The 22,089-nt window shown below is 39.0% G+C and overlaps 2 protein-coding genes across 5 annotated transcripts in view; one reads left to right on the plus strand and one right to left on the minus strand.

Moving 5' to 3' along the window:
* The window catches only part of LOC141730467 (cilia- and flagella- associated protein 210-like), an 11,162-nt gene extending 365 nt beyond the window's left edge, over positions 1 to 10,797 (plus strand). The window contains exons 2-8 of one of the 3 annotated variants that reach the window (XR_012581976.1): positions 531 to 687; positions 1,672 to 1,811; positions 2,106 to 2,298; positions 2,852 to 3,016; positions 3,699 to 3,802; positions 4,511 to 4,707; positions 7,264 to 10,797. Coding sequence is in view for 1 of the 3 variants with exons in the window: in XM_074548535.1 (XP_074404636.1) it covers positions 531 to 687; positions 1,672 to 1,811; positions 2,106 to 2,298; positions 2,852 to 3,016; positions 3,699 to 3,800 (757 nt within the window). In the remaining 2 variants the exon portion in view is untranslated. The remainder of the gene's footprint in view (positions 1 to 530; positions 688 to 1,671; positions 1,812 to 2,105; positions 2,299 to 2,851; positions 3,017 to 3,698; positions 3,803 to 4,510; positions 4,708 to 7,263) is intronic. The other 2 variants (XR_012581975.1, XM_074548535.1) reach the window with 2 other exon arrangements.
* The window catches only part of PPIG (peptidylprolyl isomerase G), a 25,963-nt gene continuing 13,827 nt past the window's right edge, over positions 9,954 to 22,089 (minus strand). For both annotated transcript variants that reach the window (XM_005484040.4, XM_074548526.1), the window contains exons 8-13: positions 21,882 to 22,021; positions 18,417 to 18,621; positions 16,557 to 16,724; positions 16,005 to 16,089; positions 15,080 to 15,216; positions 9,954 to 14,751 (exon numbers count right to left, since the gene is read on the minus strand). In XM_005484040.4, coding sequence (XP_005484097.1) covers positions 13,632 to 14,751; positions 15,080 to 15,216; positions 16,005 to 16,089; positions 16,557 to 16,724; positions 18,417 to 18,621; positions 21,882 to 22,021 — 1,855 coding nt within the window. In that variant the 3' untranslated portion in view covers positions 9,954 to 13,631. The remainder of the gene's footprint in view (positions 14,752 to 15,079; positions 15,217 to 16,004; positions 16,090 to 16,556; positions 16,725 to 18,416; positions 18,622 to 21,881; positions 22,022 to 22,089) is intronic.

Below are 22,089 nucleotides of genomic sequence, written 5' to 3' on the forward strand. Positions count from 1 at the left end.
CTGTTCTCCAGCTTCAGAAACGTCTCTTGCATGTCTATCCCAACACATCCAACAAGACTGGCTCAATTCTGGCACCGAGAGCAAGTGGCTGGTCCCACTATTGCTGCTTCTCCCTAGCTAGAACCCTTCCCACTTCCAGCTGGCATGGGCATCATGGCCATGTCTTGTACAGGGCTGTGGCACTGCTTAGAAGCCTGATGCGTGCTGGAAAAGGCCGAGGTTGTACAGGGAGTGGGGTAACAATGAAACAGGCAAATCAAATTCAATCTAATATTTGAGTCCATACACTGTTCATGTTCACTTTTGCTAATATTCACTTCCCTAGTGCCCTCAGACTGGAACTGAGCTTTGGCCAAAGAATTTGGTGCTAGCTTATAGAAACTTATTCTGGTTTTGATCTCTGGTATTTTACTTCAAAGTATCAGGGTTTTTTACTGTTAAAGTACCTACAGATGTGCATAATCTATATCTGTTAATTATTACTTCATGCTGCCCCTAGCTCATTTATGCACTTCCCTTTTCTGATTCAGAATAAAGGAGCACAAGGATCAAGCAGATCTGGCTAAGCAGGAAAAGAGAAGAGAAGGGGAACGAATACAGCAATCAAGCCAATTGTACCAACTGGAAATTCAGAGAGATAAAGAGAAGGATCAGGAGAAAAAAGTTGAATTCCAGAGGCAGCATCATGTAAGTAGCAGGAAAGCAGACAGTTCAAAATACATATTTCACCTTGACTGTAATGGTTGGACTCAGCCCACAAATAAACAGCATTGTGGGTAACAGGGTCTTTGCTGACAGCTTTAGTAGCCTGGGATCAAATGCCTACCCTGCCAGTTGCAGGCTATGTCTTTCCTCTGTGCTTTTGAGAAAGACCTCTTGTAAGTTTTAATGAGGCACCTGAGCTTTGACTGTTTTACAATGGAAAAGTCTGCAAGAGTCAGCAAGGAGATTGTCCTTGACTTGAGAACTGCATTTAGGTTCCATGTACTTGCTCTGTTTTAAGGCCATTTTTCTTTGTTAGGGAGAGGGAATAGCCTGAGTATGACAATATCTTATAAACTTGATGACCTGAATTCTGTTTCCCAGCCAATACCTGCTTGAGCAGGGAAACTGAAGTAGAGGTACTGTGATGATTCATTACCATGTGAGGGAGTAAAAGGAGAGGATTCCCATTAAAACCCTACTTGCTTTTTTTCCTTTCATACTCCTCACCCCAAGTACACAAATTTCCTCCCATTTCCCCTCAGCCTTGTGTGTGCAACAAAAGCTATACATACTGCCAAGCTGTACAAGTGCCATTTCTGAGTCATTACAAAATGCCTTATTTTGATGGTCTACAGACTTATTGTTAAAGCCCTTCAGAGTCTGCATCATATGAATGATAGGATGGGAACAGTACAGCTGGAGCCACTGGGAATGTAGAGGAGAGAATATAAAGATGCTATAAGCCTGGAGCCACAACCACATACTAATTTTACTTTTGCTGTGGTTTGTGATAAGTAGATAATAAAAATTTTCTTTTATCTCTGGGTTTCTATCTTCTGTAGCTTCTTCACTGATGTAAAGAACTCCTTATTACTGGCAAGCCTGAAGTATTTGCTAGAATTTGTTTTTAGTTCATGTTTCCAAAATGCGGTTCTACATGACAATAAACATTTTCCATTTAAACAGGAATATGTAGCTGAACAGAAAATACTTAAAGCTGAAGAGAAACAAAAAGAAGACAAAGATGATGATCGGATTAAGGCTTATATTAAAGGAAAAGAAATGATGGCTGATCTGACAAGAGAAAAATATGCGGAGACCAGCAGGTGAGTCCAGGGATAGTTTTCAGTGATAAGATTCAAACTTGCAGTTTCATTTTGTGACAAACAGTGTTCTCAGTAGTTATATCATCGAGATCACAACTTTGATGCAAGCAAATTTGCTGTAATTAAAACTTGGAGTAGAAAGTGCAGAAAAAATGCCTACCAGTTCCAGTAGTTATTGGTGCTGTTGGGGTGGAGGGAGGATTGTTGGTGTTATTAGAAGCAACAGGTACCAATTGCCTCTCATAATCTGAGCAGATGTCCTGGGATGTTACAGTAGCTCATGTTCTCCTGCAGGTTGATAGAGGAGCGTAAGGACAAAGCTTTTGAACAATTAAATGCACAGATGAATGAGAAATTTAAGATTGAAGATGATCGTCTTGCTAGAGGAGCTGCAGAGGTAGAAGTTGAGTACCAAATAAAAGATAAAGAGAAAGAAATGAAAAAAAAGGCTGCTCTTGAATCCATTGAAGAAAACAGAGTCACTGTGGTAAGAAACGGGGGCTGTCCTTGTTCCTCTTTCTGTCTCTTATTCCTACTTGTACGTAGGAATAGTGTTTGGAAATGCCGGTTTCTCGCAGAGCCTGCAGTGATACACACGTGCACCTTCTCACCAGTTGCTTTTCATTTATCATCTAGAATTTTAGAACTAAATCTTTAGAAAGGTGCAGGCAGCATATCTGGTGATCCTCTCTTCAAAAAAATTAGACTGGGAAGGCTCTGTAATTTGCAATTTGTGCAAATTGCACTGCTTACCCCAGGTGAGGAGCCTGGCCCAGACCACAGCTGCTGACTCTGGTGCCAAGCATCAGCAGGCTTCAGCAAGTCTGCTGCCACCTTTCCTGGAGTCCTCTCTCCCTTTCCCCCTTCTGTGTTGGGCACACCTCTGCCAGGGCTGCTGGAAACCCTGGCCTTGGGCACTGGGCAGCCACAGTGACCGTGCTGATCGGAGCGCTCATTCAGGGCTGCTTCTGCACGGAGATACAACTTCCAGCTGAGCAGGCCAGCTCCTTGTTAACTCCTGTGTGTTTTGTGAACTGCAGATGAATTTAAAAGAGGAAAAGAAGAGAGAGGAAAAAGAAGAGGATGAGAAGGATCGTAATCAGTGGATGACAGAAAATGACGTCTACTTGGACATGGAAAAAGCCAAGAAACAAAGACAGCGTGATGCAAGCATGGAAATACAGAAATTTCAGCTCCAGCAAATGGTAAATAGAAGAACTTTATACTGTCAGCTCCTTCAGAAAGAAGCACACTTTTAAATCCATAGTACTAGACCTATTGGACAGAAGAGAAGAGGGGGGTGAGAGAGAAAGATTGCTGTGGGTGTGACGTACATATTTTGTTTGGTTTTTACCTGTGTGCACTGGAGCTGCTGATGTTGGAGAGGTGACTGTATCTATGGGCCACAGGAGCCTTGTTTGTGGAGTGAGAAGGTTACTGCTGAAAACTTGACAATGCATGATACACATTTCAGAGGCTTATGGGCCTCCTCTTGGAGCAGTAGAACAGAAGCGCCTCTTCCAGGTGGACTTGGCCCATATGAGTCAGGCAGGATTACTGTGAGGGCTGGTAATAAGAGATCAACAATGACAGATCACATCCTGTCCTGTGCCATTAGGGCATTTTTTCCACCATGCACTGCTGTCCTCCTGTATCTTCTGGGCAGGTCACCAAAGAGCAGCAGCTAATGCTGATGTTCACTCAGCTATTCAATGCACCCTTTCTGGGGAGATAAGGCAGGGGAGAGAAGTGGGGAGGGATGATAAGTGCCAAGTTTCAGCTAAGGATGCCACAGACCTTCTGTAAGCTTTTACCCTCTCTCAGCTCTACAGGATGGTGATGTTGAGAACAAAATACTAAGCTTTGTTATTCCCTTTTCTTCATCAGGCTGAAAAGCAGGCAAGAAAAGAGCAGGAAAAGCAAGCAGACTTGGACTGTGATGCTCAGAGAGAGGCTGCTTTCCATCGGGATCAAGCATTTCGGAGATAAAGGTAGTGAGTAACTGAATCGGTGCCATTACTGGATGTAACTTCTATTCTCCAAACATTAAATGAAGGAACAAAATGTGGGCTTCCTAATTAGGACAACTGCAAGAATGGTGGAGTGGATAACCTGCAGTACTAAAAACAGTAAAAATGGTGGGGGTGAGTGGGTGAAGATGGTTGATGCAATGCCCTCCTGCCTCATAGATGAGCCCCCAGCTTGCTCAGGACTGAGAAAACACTTGGCATTTTGCCATGACTTTTAAAGCCTGCTTTGGCCCTCAAAGCTCTGCCTGAGGGCAGGGCCAAGAACTCTCCTCAGGGCCAGCACAGACTGTTATTGTCTTGGTCAGTCCTGCTGTGGTCTGGGCAGCTGTGCACTTTTTGGATAGAAGAACATGGCTGGGTGGAGCTACCTGACTCTGTACCCATGTCAATTAGCATGGCCCATTATTCTGTAATGTGAGCCAAAGCACAGTTAGTAGAAACAATGAAGACTTGTTTCAGAACCTCACTTCTGACCTAAAGTAAAAGACTAACATTGCTACACTATCAACTAAAAGTCACACAGAGTTCTTTCCAACTATCTTGGAGTAGTTAATTTTGAAAATTACATATTAGAAAAAGAGACATGGCAATTAACGTGTAAGATTGTCCCTCAGTACTTTTTTCCTTCCTTCACTAATGAAAAATTTATTTCCCTTCTCTCTGAGCCAGTGCTCATTTTATTACATCAAGCTTTTTTTCAGCAAGCAGAAAGAATGGAAACTTTTGTAAAAGCCTTTTGATGGCAGAAGCTGGAGCCTTAAGAAGTATTGACTACAGCAGGAGTGGTGCTGAAACCTGCAGAGCTCGATAATGCTCCAAATGAATCCCTAAGTGCAAATTTGCACATGCTCACTACTATGCAATTGGTGAGTTCAATGGGCTTTTAGTCTCCTTGCACAGCAGCAAGAAACAAGGTGGATTGCAGCCTCATTTCCTACTCAGCTTCCAGAAATGTCCTCTTCTGCAGATTACGTACATCTATATTTGAAGTCTACAGCCTGCTTCCATCAGGCTTCTACTCCTTTTACTTTGAACATCTACAGAAAACCCATCAAACCTATTAAACTCCAGTACCAGAAAACAACTCTTCATTTCAGTACATCTAGAATAAAGTGGGAATTATGTGTATTTTTAAAGCATGTTGGCTAAATATAGATTTAGTTACCCAAATTCAGCATGAAAAAAATCCAGCAGCAATCATGATCCCAATTTATTCTCTTGACTCTGAGGTGCACATACTTTGTATGCTTGTTTTAAATAACTAATTCTAATTAGTAATTTTCTGTAAAACCTCTGTAAAGCATAGTATGATGACACTAGATCAGAATGGCCACAGGTGGTGCAATGCTGCTGGTAAAAGGTGTCCTGTGTAAGGCAGGAGGCTGGTCTAGCTGCTCACCAGAGTCCTTTTCAGCTGCCATCTAAACATAGGGAGATTAAAATACAGGGAGATAAACTGCAGCTGATAAGAAACAAAACTCTTGACCTGGAAGAACCTACTCATTGAGAGGTACCTTCATTTAATGCCTAGGGCCACTCTTGTGTAGTTATTAGCTGGAGTCATCCTTCCTGAAGGCATTTAGATGTGCAGATGATGCTTAGGGACATGGATTCGCTAGTGTTGGACTTCAGTACTGGGTTAACAGCTGAACTTGATCTTAAAGGTCTCCTCCAGTCTGAATTCTATGAAGTTTTAATTAAAAGCTAGCAAATCAGAAAATGCTTTGAGAAATACTTTGACTAGTAAACTCTAATTATTGGTTTTGTTCAAAAAAGCATCCTCTCGGATATTGTTCTGCTTCAGGACATTGCAGCAGGTGAGAGTTATGATAGATATTAGCCTTATTTGAAGACCAAGACCTTAGAAATGCAAGGCAACCCCTCAGAGGGACTGAAACTAAGACCTTAAATCCAGCTGCATTTTTTCCACACCTGTGATCCAATTCTGGAAAGAGAACAGCAACTATAGTTTGAACAGGTGTGCCTCCAGTGTCTGACATGGCACTCTCCCAACAGTATTTCAGCTCACACCTGTGTGGCAGTGCAAAGCTAAGAGTACTGTTCTCATGGATCTAATACAACTCCTACCTGGGAAATGGAAGAGAACAGCTCTCTACAACGCCTAACATCCTAAGGGAATTTGAATTAACTAACTGTTCAGCTCTTTGCTGTTAGGTGGTGTTTCAGGTGGCCTTACTAGGTCTGTGCAAGTTCTTTTTGCATGTCTTTGCTACCAATTAGCTCTGAGGAAGTTTTAAGAGGATCCATACCTGGAAACAAATGGCTCACGAACAGAAGAGCTGGCACCATGGGACTGTTAAGGATGAACATTTTCACATCCCAATACAGACTTGCTCTATACTTCTGAAAAAGAAAAGAAAACTGTTCAAAGCTTCCTTGAAACATGTTCCTTGTCATGTTAGGTCAAATAATTTACTGCTTCAACAGCTAAATTCTTTCAGATGTCTGTTATTAACTTAGGCCTTCCTGTTACCTCTTGAATGGAAGAGTGCTGCAGCTAGTCTGTAATCTTCCTCCTTGTTCTGGCAGTGCATCCTTGTTTCTGATACTGATCTTCCTTCCTGTTCTGGAGGGTATTTTTTAAGAGACAGAAAATTCACTACCTCTGAAAAGCATGCAAAAATCCCCATAATCAGTGAAGGCTCAGATGGTAGAGGGAGGTAAAGGTGAGAGATTAGAGACCATGTGACACATTTTCTTTGGAATTATCTTATTTTTTTTCTGTTTAGACTGAGTCGTGGTATAGGCTTTGTTAAGCCTGTAATGTGTGAAGTCATTGCTTTCATACTACTGCACTCCCACCACTTTAACCTAAATTTCTTTTTGTTTTGGTATATCATGGCTTTTTTATTACTAGATATTTAAGTGATACATGAATGGTTCAAATGTGTCCTCTGATCTGGTAAACCAGTCTCTAATAAGCAGTCTTGAGGCAGAGCTGTTAGCTTGCTGACACTATTTTGTATAAACCAGCGCAACACTTTGTTTTTCTGTGGATTGTCTCAGCTCCAGATCATTAGCCAGAGAAATTAACAGTTCTGGTGGGTACTGAAGGGCTTTAACATCAGCACTGCAGGTCCAGGAAAATTCAACACTGCATCTCTGATAACATAGTAATTGCACCCCCCATCCTCAATAAGTAGCATCTGGACTGACTCCTTTTCTGTGTAAAAGGAAAATAAGCAAAGATTAGAAAGAAAAAGCAGTACGTACTGAAGTGTGTGTCACTGAGCAGACCAAGAAAAATCCAACAACTGACACAGTGCACAAGGGCAAAGTTTGGAACTATCTTTGGTAAAGCTATAAGTATTTCTGCATTAGTTTCAGCTACAATCTATCTGTGCATATACAATTCATAGAAGCTACTAATTATACACTTAAACTGTTTATTTTTTCTTTAGAAACGCATTTTACCACTACGGAAGCATCTACAAAGGAGTAAGAAGCTAGCCACTCACTCCTCCCGAGTTCTGTGTGCCTGCAAAACCAATCAGTGCCTGAGAGCAGAAGCTAACTGTGGACCAAGTTACAAGACACGCTGTTTGCTGCAACCTGCCTTTACCTCAAGCTCAAGAAACAAGTGCTATAGCTTGCAACTGTACTTGAACTAGTCTAACTTTATTATGGAACAAAGCAGTATTCTTTTCAGAAAGTCAAATGGTAACAACCAAAGGTAAACTATCAGTTCATCTGTACTGTACTCCTTAAATATTCCTGGGCCTCCAGGCTTAACTCAAACCTTCTGTTTTGACTTGGAAAAAAAAAATCTTACTCAACAAATAAAATTGGATACATCTGTCTGTAACAATATAATCCATGTTGATTGTACCTTTTTTTGGTGACAGTTTTCTACTTACTTTTACTTTGGAGAATGCAGTGAAAGGTAGAAACAGTATCTTGAGAAGTTGTGGCATTGTTTGAGTCTTTTAATCTTTATGGGAGATGTTTGCAACAAGACTGCATTTAGCACTCCAGCTACCCTGACTACAGGAAATGGGAAAAACACTCTCCTGTCATCTCCTAAGCACTCTGCTGCCAACCAGCTAGGCTGTGATGCTGCTGTAGGTGACTTTTTGATTAAAAGTTGCTTTTTCACTCAGTTCCAAACTGACTGTAAGCTGTGTTCAGTCCATTTACGTTCAGACTGAACAAACAGTTCTTCTGTAGTGAAAACTATTCTGCTTCACATTTAAAAAAAATACAAGTCTGTGTGTGTGTGTCTAAGTAAAAGACCATAGTTGGCAACAAGAAGAATTTGCAATTAGACACTAGGCCAGCTTCATTACATAGCTGCATTTTTATATGTTACAATGTAGACATAATGGACTCTCATTTGCCATTCTGTTGTAGAAATTCTTAATTGCACCGACTGTTTGACACTATCATCTAATGTAATGTGGAATAAAAATCTAACTTCACATTGTCAGTAAAAATTAATTGATCTTGGCTTAACTGAGGAGGTAATACCCTGAGATCAGATCACTCTGCCTTGTAAATGTGTACTCAAAGTATCAGCACGTCAGAAGGCTGGAGGTCGGCCAAGCACATTTACCCTGAGATGAGCTCACTTGGTCAGTGTAGTGCTGATAATGCTGAGCTCAGGGGTTTGATCCTGCATGGCCCACTCACCTAAGAGCTGACCTGATAATTCTTGTAGGACCCTTCCAACTTGGAATATCCTGTGAATTTACAAACACAGACTGCACAGTATGACTTAGAAACAATTATTTTTCTAAATGCAGAAGATGGTAATACTGCAAGAAGCACATGTGGCAGACATGGAATACACTAACAAATAAGCAAAAAAAGCATTTATTTCTGAGAAGTGCTTTGGTACACAACTTGAACATTTCAAATCAAGAATTCATTCTCTCAGCTTACAACTAAATAATCCTCCCTGTTACAAACTATAAATTACAAAATGTCCAAAAGACTATGATTAATTAAACATACTCTGCTAAATGCTACATGCACAATGCTGCTGGTATAATTAACAACTGTTTTAGCTGAAGGAACCCAGTTATCAGCAAGCTCCTCTTACTATTGTTCAGAATTTAATATACCAAAATTCTTTCCAATCCTTTCAACCACTCTTTCCAATAGCAGCTATGGCTAATGCCACATAGAGAATACCTTTTATCATGGGGATATGTAGCCATGTCTGACTTCCTGCCAAAAATAGCAAGTTTCCAAAAGTGCTTTACATATTGCATAATTTAAATTCAAAATCAGGGTGCTGCATTAGTTCACCTTATTTAGTCCTTTTAATGTCTTAGAACTTCTGTGAGTACAAATATAAATTTAAAACCAATTATATGCATATTCAGCAGTTCAAGATTTCTCCTCTGAACTTATGCATGCTAACTGCCCTAGTAGTTTTATTTGAACAATGACTGTCTGATTAAGGAAAGATACTAACTTATTAATAATTTCAAAAAATATACCTTTACCTTTATGTAGTTTTACTATACACTCATCACCTTTTTTATATTACTGCAAATCCTTTTGTGAGATTTCATACTAGAACTACAAAACATAATTTCATATGATACTTAAATCACACAAACATGTGAACATTACTTTTGGCCTTTACACAACAAAGTTTTGTTGAAATTGTGTTCGTAATGACATGAACTGTTAAGGGTGAGAAGTATGACTCTAAACTAAAAGTACATAAGCATCAAAATGGAAAGCTAAAGTTTTCTGCTAGGTAACTGCAGAACTGTAATAAATTCAAATTTTGTAAAATGCAGTTCACAGACTTTTGATATGCATTTTCTTTAATAATTTAGTTAAATATTGCATTATGAAAATTACTATTTTCAGCAAAGGGAAGGTACATAATCGTTCTTTACATTTTCATTGCATCGACTCTGGAAGTGTGGCCAACCATGTCTCCCCCACACAAAAAAAAAACTTCAAAACACCAAAATAAAATTAACAAGCTCCCAAAAAGAACACTTGAATGGCTGCTGTTTTTATAAAAGTATAGTATGCATATGTTTAGGTTTTCTATTACAAAGAAAGTCCTAAAAGCAGGAATATACATTTTTGCTTATCAGAAAAACAATGAGTCTACCATGCCCCCATAGGTGTTTCCAAAAATACTTTATTTGCTTCAATAAATCAACAGTTCCAGAAAAGGCAGCTAAAGGACTGCTTCTTTTGTTTACATTAACCTAAAATCCATTTGCCAGGCTGACACTATTACAAATCAGACATTATTGGGGATCACTGCAAATTCTTCAATGCATCTGACAAAGAACACTGCAAGAAAAGCCTGTAGTCTGGAATTTCAAGTACAAAGTGCAAAGTTTCAGGCTAAAATTTTAACAACCAAATAGAACAAAGCATTAGAATGTAACCATTGCCTTTTTTCTTTCTTAAAAACAACCAACTGAAACAAAGAACAACTGAAACACTATGGCTGTGTTAAAGAATTAGCAGACAGCAACACATTTTTTACAGGTAATAGTGTCTACATAACTGCACATTCTATGTATCCACCCTCAGCAAGAATTTCTGCTTCTGAGTTGATGGCAGTACCCAGAGAATCCAGCATAAAGTAACAGTCTCTTTCTAACAAAGTTTGGAAAGCCACTGTCAATTATAAATTCAGCATTCCAGGTATCTATATGTCGCATGGTATTAGTAAAATCTCAGCATCTATTGTAGATACAACAGAGAAAGCATGTCTAACCTTTGGAAGTTATTTCAAGCCAGTATGGACACTTCAACATACACTTAGAAAGTTAGTCCAGTAATCCCTGCCCTCACTTTACATTGTGTATTGGGGTTCATGAATTCCCTGGAATAAAGTCAGTTCTGGGGTACCAGCAGAAAAAGCTGCACTCTACTGCTTTCTTCCTGCATTCACAATGAAAGATCACAGCATAGTTTTTACTGCCTCTGGAACACTTATTCTTCCAAACCAGTCCTCTGAGCAAAAAGTTAATGAATGGCATGACACAGATGTTAAAGATGGCACTGAGCTATACTGTGACTACAGCACAAGGTGGCTCCTGTGACGCTGACAACAGGAAAGCTCTGTCTTTGAGGGAATAAACACACCCAGGACTGCAAGGGCAACAGTCACTGCCTCCTGACAGGGCAGCAAGAACTGACTAGTGCCTGGGGACATCTTGCTGTCCCTGGGATTGGGCTTAAGTCCCAACAAATTCTTAACCAGTATTCTCAATTTCCAGCTTGATAAAGAAAAATACAAATCTGGCAAACCCTCCCTTGTATAAGACTGCAATTGTGTTTCTGTTTAAACTACAGAACTAAACCAATTTACTACCAAATACAACACAGGCAACTGTATCCCACCACCTGCAATTTAGTGTAGCCAGCTTTTGAACAAAACCCAAGTACATTAACAAAAAAAAAAATGGGCTTTGTGCCACCAACTCAGATGAATCTTTAATGTGCTATGAAAGAATGAAAGTCCATTTTTGTACAAATAATTTTCTGAACTGTAACAAAGTCCATACAAAAGGGTATGCAAGTGCATATTTTAAAATAAGTAGCTACAACTGCAAACTACAATTGGATTTAATATTTGAGATTTTAAACTAAACACAATTTAAAAAAATATTCTATGGATTGCTGTATTGCTGACTGCCTGTATTTTCCTCCCTTCTTCTACAGCAGAGTCAGTATAGTTGCAGACTGTTTTGTTTACATGCTTATACAAGCTTCAGTGATATTGGCAAGAATATTCTCAGTAGTGCAAATAAACTTCTTCAGCAATAACTTGCTCATGTGTCAGCTCTATTTAAAATAATGAAACAACATTGCAAAATTTTTAAATGGGACTCTGAAGCACATGGCATGCATAGCACAGTATAAATGGTTAAGCTGTTGCACAAAATTTTCTGAAGCCTAACTTCCTATCTTTACTCTTACTACAGTCCCCCAAAATAGGACTACAACTTCTCCAAAGTCCTACAAAGTTCAGACAGAAGAGATCCACTATAAAGGTCTTTGGTTCACTCCTCTGAGTTCTCTTAAGTAACTGCTGTGTCATCCACCCACACGTGGACCAGGAACATTTTTAAACCTTCTGCATAAAATGACCACTGAAATGCAAAACCCATAGGAGATGTTTCTAAAACACAGTAAAAAAGTAAAAAAGCACTTGACAGCCAAATCAGCTCCACTAACCATTCTGCTAAAAAGTCACTCTACACACTTCTGTTTTCTTCCTTTAAAAATATTGCTTATGTTGCTCACAATTTTAGGTTTTCTTTTGCTTTCAAGACACAGCAATTTTTCTTTAGAATAACAACTGTCTGGACCACAATGTTAAGCAAGCTTCAACATTTCTCCTAATCTGCTGTCAACAAATACTGATCACAAAGTGAAAACCTTAACAAACTCATTACCAAGACAGTAAAAGCAAGTTGTGCCATCTAGTGAATGATTTGGCAAAAATTTCAACGATTACAGTATTGTTTTCCTTTGACACAGGTTAAGATTAATGCTTGTCACTTGCCTTTACGACTTTCAAGATTTGCCAGTCTTAGATGTGAATAATTTCAGGGACTGAAAGGAGCACTGGGGTTTGTACCAAATCTATCCTTTCAGACACTGCACTGAGTCACCACACAGCAGCTGCTCTTTGGGGATTGCACATAGGGGGGCACTGCTGCAGCAGCACAAACCCAACTCCTTCTCTTCCACGTGAAAGGGTGGTGGTGAAATACAAACTGGGGTGGGACCTAGAGGCAGGAGAGGAAAGCAGAAAAGGGAGGGAATTGGTTTGAGGGACATAGTAGAGAACGAGAAGGAATTCAGAGTTACATTCTTTAGAATGAGGGGAAACAAGGAAGAAAGCAAATTTCAGTTAAAAAAAAACCCAACCAAAATTAAGAGTATGTTTTAAAACATTACTTGAAATTCTGTTTCAACTACTCCAAAAACCAGTGCTGGAGAACTGCAAGAGTTTTCTCATGGATTTGTTAAGAAACAAAAGTTGAAAGGATTTCCTGGTTCCTTATCTGACCCCTGCAAACTCTGGTAATCTGTTTCATCTCTGTGCATCTCACTAATTAGGCAACTGAAGCAGGGCAGTCTGAAGCATTCATTTCTGCAGTAGACGACATGAAAGCACAGAACGGAGAGGTTACAGGGGAAAAAAGTTATGCTGATGAGCACTTCAAATTTTTTTTTAGGACAAGGAAATAACTCCCAAACACAGATGACTGCCTTACTACATGAATGAATTCTACTGCTGGCAGTGACAGAATTACAAACAAAGATTTACTTAAATTAATTCACTTTGTGATTACAATAAAAACTAACATAATTTACATCTACAAATAAATTTCCTTAGGATTTATACCTACTGAAAAACAGATGTAGCAAGACTGGAGTAATGAACACCTTGCAATATTCTCCTAGCTTTAAGATGACATGTAGTTTATCTGCAGCTTTCTTCTTCACATATGGAACAAGCCTCTTCACAGGCAGCCATTGCTTGCACTGAACTATGTTCATCAGGTAAAAAATAAAAGTGGCATGGAAGTCACCTTTCTAGCTGACAACACACAAGAAGGATACATAATCCAATGAAATATTTAAAACATAGCACACTGTATTACACATGTAATTTGTTTTTCATTTCAAGTTTATTAAAACTTTAGCAGTACAAATGATCCAGGTTTTAGATTATCAAAAGACCAAACTGAAGTCCACATCTTTAAAAAAGGCGTTCCCCAAAACGTCTCTAAAACTTTGAGACAATGGAAACATTAAGTCCACAAACTCATCCATGCCTGTCATCATCTGTTCCAGGACTTGTTTCACGATCAGATTTTTTATCCTTACTAGGGGCATGATCTCTCTCCTGACTCTTTGATTTTTGGTTTACTTCTTTTTCTGCTGAGGATCTGGTCTTTTCCTTTTCTTTACTGCTGCGTGAATATGATTTTTTTGATTCTCTCTCTTTGCTACTTGGTCTCTTTTTAGAGTCTGGACTTCTATCCTGATCTCTACTAGACTTCTTATCTCTGCCAGATTCAGGACTACTACTTTCACGGCTTTTTGAACGCCTCTTCCTTTGGCTTTCACTATCATTCCTCTTATATGAGCTTCTACTTTCCCTATTTGAATACTTCTCCCTGTTTCTGCTTTGACTTTCATCTCTCTCTGAACTCCTTGATTCTCTCCTCCTCCTGTTTTCTCTTCCTCTGTATTTATCTGGTGTACCTCTCCTTTCTCTGCTTCTTGACCTTCCTCTCCTCCTTGTTTCTCTATCTCTGTTCCTGGAATAGTCCTTACTTCGGCTGCGATCCCTGTCCCTGCTCCTGGATCTCCCCCTCCTACCCCTGTCTCTGCTTTTGCTGCGATCCCTTGTCCTGCTGCTGGAGCTGTGCTTCCCTCGAGCGTGCTCACGCTCTTTGCTTCTTGACTTGCGTTTCTCCCTGTCTTTGCTCTTCCTATGCTCTTGTTCATTACTTCTTGAGCCTGCTCTTTTACTTCTCTCCTTGCTCCTACTTCTTTCTTTCTCTCTCCCTCTAGAATCATAGTGCTTTTCTTTTTCTCTGCCTTTCTCATGGTCTCTCTCTTTGCTTCTTGATCTTAGTCTCTTTTCATCATGTCTGCTGTGTCTGGAGTCTCTTTCTTTACTTTTTGATTTCTCTCTGCTTTTACTATGGCTTCTAGATTTAGCTCTCTTCTTGGATTTGCTTTTGTTATGCTTGTCATCTTTTTCTGAATTTCTTCTTGTCTCCCTGTCTTTACTGCTAGATTTGTGATCTTTTTTCTTCTCTTTTTCCCCTCTTCGGCTTGGACTTTCAGAAACTTGCCTGTGGTCTGATATTCTTCTCTCTCTTCCTCTTCCTGGGCTCTTTTGATTATCTTTCTTGGTTTCATTTATTTCACTCCTTGGAGAGAAAAAGATACAATTTTTAAAAAGTTTTCATTTCCCTTCACTCTGAAAAATTAAACCAGAAGTGAGACAGCTTCACAACTAAAACTTCACATCAGATAATTTTTATTAATAACTATGTACTTGCAGAAGCATCGTTAAACTCACACACAATTAAATAATGGAATAATCAAGTCAGCACCCTAGCTTCTTGAAAGCAATTGTAATAGAAAATTCAAGGTAATAGGCATTACTTTTAATTAAACAAGCAAAAAAAAAAAATTAAGAACTAAAAAATTTTTTAAAAACCCATATGCACATGTTCCAGAAAGAAATAATCTTACTTGTCTCCTTTTATCCACCTTTCTCCACTAGAGACTCTCATTCTTTGAGCTCTTTGCATTTCTTGCCTCCAATGTGGAGGAGTTTCACTGCGCCGGAATCGATCTCTTGACCTGGATCTGGAAGGTGTCCGGTAACGCTTGGAGGAAAAGAGAGAAAATCCTGCCTTAGTTTGAATTTCACATGCTGCGATACCTAAGCAACATTTGCACCCTGGCACTCCTACATAGCACCTAACAGGACACTTCACATGTATATACCAAGTTTTCACTGAGTGGTTACTAACTTACTGAAAATGTATCTGACATTTAACTAAAGAGGGAATACACCAACTCCGATCAAATAACTGATTTTAAGGTGAAGTCTACACCAGGATTTTTGTAGTCTCATGAGAGGTTTTCTGCTACTTTTAATTCGCACAAATGCTAATGTTTGTTTACTAACAATGAAGATTTGTATCTTTGACAGGCAATGCAAAAACAATACTTCACACTTGTTAAGGATTTTACTAAGAATTGGTGGAATAGAGACTTCAGTTATTAAAAATATTTGTTACGTGCAGCACACAGCATATGGCTTCACAATACTGAAAGAGCCAATTTGACAGCTCCCCCCTGCCAAAAGGGGGAGAAGTCTTCCCCACACTCTTGGTACTGATGTCAGTGGTTCTGTGTTCACTAGAACCCTTCTTGAACTAGTTGCATTCACTATTTAAATATTACCATATTAACTTAAATAAAATATTTTAATGTTTTTATCTCACCCCCTTCTTCTCTTTTCTGTCTTCCTTCAAGCCTCAGTCCTCACATCAATTACGATGCATTTATTTTTTTAAACCAACTATCCCAATGAATATGATCAGTAACACCAGCAGTGAGACTGCGCTACCACCGTGCTTATTTTGATAAACAGATTGCAAACATTTACCCTCGGTCCTCTTCCTTTTATTTTCCTTCCAGATCTGGTGACTAACAGTCTTCTCTGGTAGGTTGACTGTGAGTTTGACAGATTACTAAAAATAATTTAAAAAGAATGATATTGTTTGTACAATTAAAAAAGAAGGAAAATTATTATCACAACCTCTTCAGAAACTAAATGAAAACACACCATTTTATTTTACAGAGACAGTAACATCTACACCGTAAAACTTCAATTTGTGACCACAATAATTTGACAAGATTTCCAAGTTTTAGACTCAGACTGGACAGTTTCAATGCATGCTAAATGAAATTAAGCCAGTCATTATACATTCTTTACTCACTAAAACCATCTTCAAAGACTAAGCCTTTGTTCTAGGACAAAGACAACAGTTCCTAATAAACGGAGAAATTTATTTTTCATCCAGCAGTGCTTACAACATAGAACTGTTCAACATGGGAAAAATTCAACATTAGAGCTCTAAAACAGTAATGTGACCACACCACTGCCAGACTATAGTATGTGACCATACCATAGTCAGACTGAAACCAGATATCTTACCTCTCTCTTTCCTTCTCTCTGCTTTTTCTCTCTTTTTCTTTCTCATCTACTTTAGGAGGACTTTTCCTCATCAGGAACCGGTTTTCAGGTATGGGAGGAATTTCTTCAGGACGGACAGTAGATAATGGCTGTGCTTCAGTATTTTCATCTTCACTTTCACTGGATGAACTTTATTTTGTATAGAAAATATGCACAATGAGTTATTTGGATGAAGGAAGACCCTTCAATCTATTTAAATAATTCAGAAATTCTCTTAATTCAATATACAATGATACCACAAGAACCTCAGAAAACAGAGCTATTTCAGAAACAACCTTTTTCCCCCATGATATATTTGCTCCAAAGTATAAACCAGCAGTAGATTTCTGACCAACACTTTTTCTCTACTAAAGACAATGGTGCAACACTGAACATAGACATACTGTCTATTTAGATGAAACTTTTGGTTTACTTTCTTTTAAAAACACTTTCAGGAGACTAAAAATTCAGATTTTATACTAGAATTTGTAACTTTCTACAGACTATAGTAATTCCAAGCAATTTACAAACTTCTGTGAAAAGGGCTTAGGTGCACAGAAACACTGTTTAGGCAGCACTGCCCAAAGTAAACGTTTCTTAAATTCCACTGCTAGCTTAGAAAAATGTGACTTGCACTGCATCCTTTATGATGCTTGTATCCCCAATCATCTGTTCTGTTTATGCTGGATGTTAGGTTCTGCACATTAAGGCTGGTTGTGAGAGCAAGGGGGGGAGAAGAATCCCAGACTTTGTTATCAGGAGCTGCACTTGCTCCCTGCATCCTTCTCCTGGTCTGTGCTCTCTGCAGCACAGACAGTGGGACAGAGCTCTCCTGTGCTTTTAGTTAGTCTTTAGCTAGCTGAGGCAGTGAATTTCCCTGGACTGTGGTTTTTCTTCTTCTTGGAACTGTTTGAACCTGCGCTGGACTGAAAACCCAGAAGAGCACCAGGAGCTGACACCTGTGGGCACCAGGGCCTGGGACGCTGCATTCCAGCACTGGAGGGACTGAACACAGACTGAGTGAGCCCAGTTACAGCCCATGACAAGGCCTTTCTGAATTTGTCATCCATTCAGAACAGTGAGAGGTTTTATTGTTTAATATTGTTCATTTTTTATGCTTATGAATACTTTGCTTTTTAAATGAGCACTTTTTTCTACTTTTCTCCAAGGAAATCCTTTCCCAAACCAGCTGGGGGTAGGGCCACTTGAATCTGCTTTTCTAGAGGGACCCCTTTAGGAGTTTCCTCCCAAATTTGCCTTAAATCACGACAAACTGACACAACTTTTATCTCACACTGAACTATAACAAAACTATTAGTTTCACAATAACATTCTCAAAAGCAAGACTTGCTTTCTCAATTTTATTATCTTCCAGAGAAACTGCAAGAGTTTTGGCATATCAAACCAAAAAACTGAAGTATTAATTACTTAAGAATTATTATTTAAGAACTTACTAGAAGTCAATTTATTAATTTTATGTTTAATTGTGCTATATTCCTGCATGATACATTTTTCTAAGTTCCATCACATATAGCTCAAAATGAATTGCACAGAAGTAAATTTATGGCAACAAACTATCCCTACCCATTTCAAACCTACCACTCCAACTTTTCAAGCCAACTGAAGTGTGAGTTCATTCATTTACTCCTTTACATGCTGCAGTACACAGGCACATGAACATGACCCTTCACAATCATATCAGAAAATTTATTCTTGTATATGGAAGCCAACGACCTCCCAGACTGCAAACCCTGCATTGCTACGTAGTCTGCAGCTGCTAAGACAAGAGAATGGTACTGGATGGTGTACATGTAACGGAACAAAACAAATCTCAAAACTGACCTTTTCTTGCTTTTCTTTCTCTTCTTCTTTTCTTTCTTATGTTTCTTGGAATTTCTTTTGTGTTTCTTTTTTCGTTTTTTAGATTTCTCTTCTGAAGCACTCTCAGAATCCGATGACGAATCAGAAGATGATTCTGAATCGCTTGAACTTTCTGAGTCACTGGATGAGGAAGATGACTTGTGTCTCTTCTTTTCTTCTTTCTTAGCTTTAGATCAGAACAGCAAAGACACATTTTACTATCAAACACTTCTAAACTAATCTAAGAAAAATCACCCATCTTTTATCTGTCTCTGTATCTTGTATCCTGGTATGGACAGGACCATTCTCTCTTGTATCTCTCAGATTCTTATAATCGTGTCATGAGATTACCTCATCAAAATACTTAAGAGCAAATTGATATTTTGGAAAAAACATTGTTTCTCCATAGTACAATAAAGGATATGTCTAGGAAAACAAGACATTTTCATAATTTGGACTTATGAAACTAAATCTAAAATTTATACTGTCAAGCACTTGCAGAACTGTGTAAGTTTTCTGATGATATTTTATACAACATAAGCTACATACAAAGAAGTCGTTAAAATGTATTTATATGTGTTTATTAAAAAAATTCTTTAGCTTCAGGTTTCACCTGACTTCATCAAATCACAAATAAGAGAAATTTTGACTAGGACCTCTTCTACAAAACTGGTACCAAACTCCCACCTGTCCTTAAGAAAGTTAATGTAATATTTTTTGTTCCACAGTTTTTCTTGTGAGCTGTATTAGCTTAGCTAGTCTGTAATAACCTTTCTAAATACTGGGTTAATACTTTGCTTTCTTCCTTTTTTTTTTCTCCCCAGAACTTAAGATTTCCCCTAGAACTTAAAGATCTTCTAAAAATTCTGCCACTTGGCCAGAAAAATTCTTCTTTTATAATTTTTTTAAATCTACTTTTCACTTATTCCTCCAACTTTAAGGAACTAAAAAAAGGAAAAACAAAGGAAAATATGACAAACATTCCGCTTTTCTAGGCAATCATCCTCTCAAACCCCATGTTAAAAGCTTATCAAGGCCTCTGCAATATTGTAATTGTGATCATGGCATCATTCAATTTATAGCATCCAGTAACATGGCTCGGTCATCATACACTCATTCTTAAATCCAATTCTTCCACCTAAGGAGATAACTTGCATAGTTGATAAAGCACTTCATCTGGATATTCACTGTGTGAAAATCAGATCACCTTTCCTCAACTCTAACCTATGACAAAAACACTCATACCCAGCACCTTGCTTATACTGTGATTCCTTCTGCTAGTGGCATCTTGACATCTTAGCCATCTTACCTGTTAAACCCCAGTACCAGTTCTACTTTCATTCCATGAAGGCCTAATCCCTTTCTTTAGGTTGCCTACTAGACAAACTCATACAATAAATACTTAAGACTTCCTTGGTATCCTAATGTACCCTTGCACAGAAATTCATCACTGTAGTTCCCTCACAGGCAACCTCCTTATTCCTTTGTCTTAAAATGAAGTTCTTAAAAGCAGCCTTCCCTGATAATTGCCTCATAATTCACATAATCAGTTTGCATTTACCTCCCACAGTACTGTACCACAAACAGTTCCACTATTAGATGACTCTGTTGATGATCTTGCATGACACTGACTGCATCCCAGAAACTGCTCCTATCTGGATTCACCTCCCAGTAACTGACAAGTCCAAGGATGTCTCCTGCTCCACTGTGACCTTTGGACAACAGCTTGGCAAATTTGCCTCAGCTGATGTGCTGTCACACTGTTCCTCCTTCTTCCACTGCTTCAGGCCAGGACACCTCATCAGAGGTTCCCTGCTGGGCATTCAGAGAACAACTCCAGCCATGCTGCCATCTTTCACAGTTAGCAGCCCATTTCTCACTGGAGGTCCTACACACAGCCTCCCCCTTTTAAAAGCAGGATTCTCTGCACACCAGAATTTCCACCATGGTCTGTCACACAGCATCTTTATCACGCTGGCTGTGCATTAGGGCCCATCAAGGCCATCGTCTTCCCCCACACTCTGCTCTGCCCTTCACCTGCCTGATCCTGTTGTGTAAGGCTTCTTGTTCTCCAAACATTCCTACTGCCCATCACTATCTAGGACTGAGCCTTATAGCTCCACAGACTGGGGATCCCATCATCCTGGCACTAATCTCCCTCCTTGGCACACCAGGCCAGCTACAGAAACCAGAGCTGCCACGAAGGCAGCAGTACTGAGTCAGTCAGTTCTATGGTTTTGTATTTATTCCACTCACTCTTTGGATGACAAGCACTTTAACGCTCTGCCTAAAGGCTGCAGGTCATCACTGCTCAGTGACAAAAATTTCACTTAGTCATTCAAGACTCCCAGAGTGGACTTCAAAGGGAGTGTGATGATCCAATGAAGACATCTATGCAAGTGAGTATCTCATTGCTGAGTTTCACCCATTCTGTAGCTGTACTGTTGTATTTTCTAGTTATAGACCTGTGCATTTCCCAAGAGATGCCATACTACAGAATACTGTCCAAAAAACCCATAATTGTATCCTAACACATGGCATGATCCAGGGCCTTTCAGAAGTCAGGAGCCAAAAGATAACTCTGCTTTGAATTCTGTGGTACTGAAGAGATCACCTCAGACACCAAAGTCACTCTGCCAAATATCACAACAAATGAGCAACAAGGAGGTGAAAAAACAAGAAGTTGAAGTTCAAATGCTTGTATGTTCCTTTGCCCAAACAAACCATTATTCTTGTGCTTCAAAATCCTTGGTGTAATTCTTCCCAGTACATACCAGAACGTGCTAAGAATGAAACAAACAGAAGCAAACAGAATAACCATCTTGGCTTTCTGCTGAGATTCTCCATAGTGACAGGAACATCTTAGGTTCTGCTTCTCTTATAAAATAAGGCTTGATCCAAGCTCTCATACCATGTTCAATTCTGCAATGGCAGAGCAGGACATCCCTTCCAGAACAAAAGACAGGTCCTGTCATATTCCTCTTTAAAAATAGATTATAGTCACTTAAAAAGTGTATGAGCTAAAGGGTCAAATCCAGACTTTTATAACCTAAGTGTCTGTTTTGAAAGGTTACCTTAGAGCAACCTGAAATAAGTTCAATACTTTCCAAAGAAGTATAAGTTACCAAATAAAGTCAGGCTGTCACCAATCTCAGCACAGCACTCTACTTAATATGACAAGTGCTTGCCAGCTTTGTACCAAAATGTAGTGAGTATAAGAAAACTCAAGACAGGAGAAGCTTTGAAAAAAAGCATGAATGATTGTTCTTCAATGTCTTTTGCATCAACAACTTTTAAGTTCTTTAGAAGACAGATTGCTCTGCAATGTCATACACCTTTTCACCAACCATGCCATCATCTACCTCAAGTAAGTTCCTAAATATTTTTATAAGCAGCCAGCATGGAAGAAAACAAGAAAATTACCTCATATATACAGTTCAACTTTACCTTTGGATTTTGGAATTAACTCTCCACAACTCAGTATGCGTACTTCAGCATATGGTTTACTAGATGCATCTGTTTTCTGGTTTTCTATTTCTCTCACAACTTCCTGACCTGAGATGACTTGTCCAAAAACAACATGATGCCTGAAGAACATAAACAAAAGTAAGTAGTCTTAGCACTTAACTTTCTCAAGACACTTCCCAAACAAATG

Source organism: Zonotrichia albicollis, chromosome 10, assembly GCF_047830755.1.
Source record: "Zonotrichia albicollis isolate bZonAlb1 chromosome 10, bZonAlb1.hap1, whole genome shotgun sequence".
In the NCBI taxonomy this organism is placed as follows: Eukaryota; Metazoa; Chordata; class Aves; order Passeriformes; family Passerellidae; genus Zonotrichia; species Zonotrichia albicollis.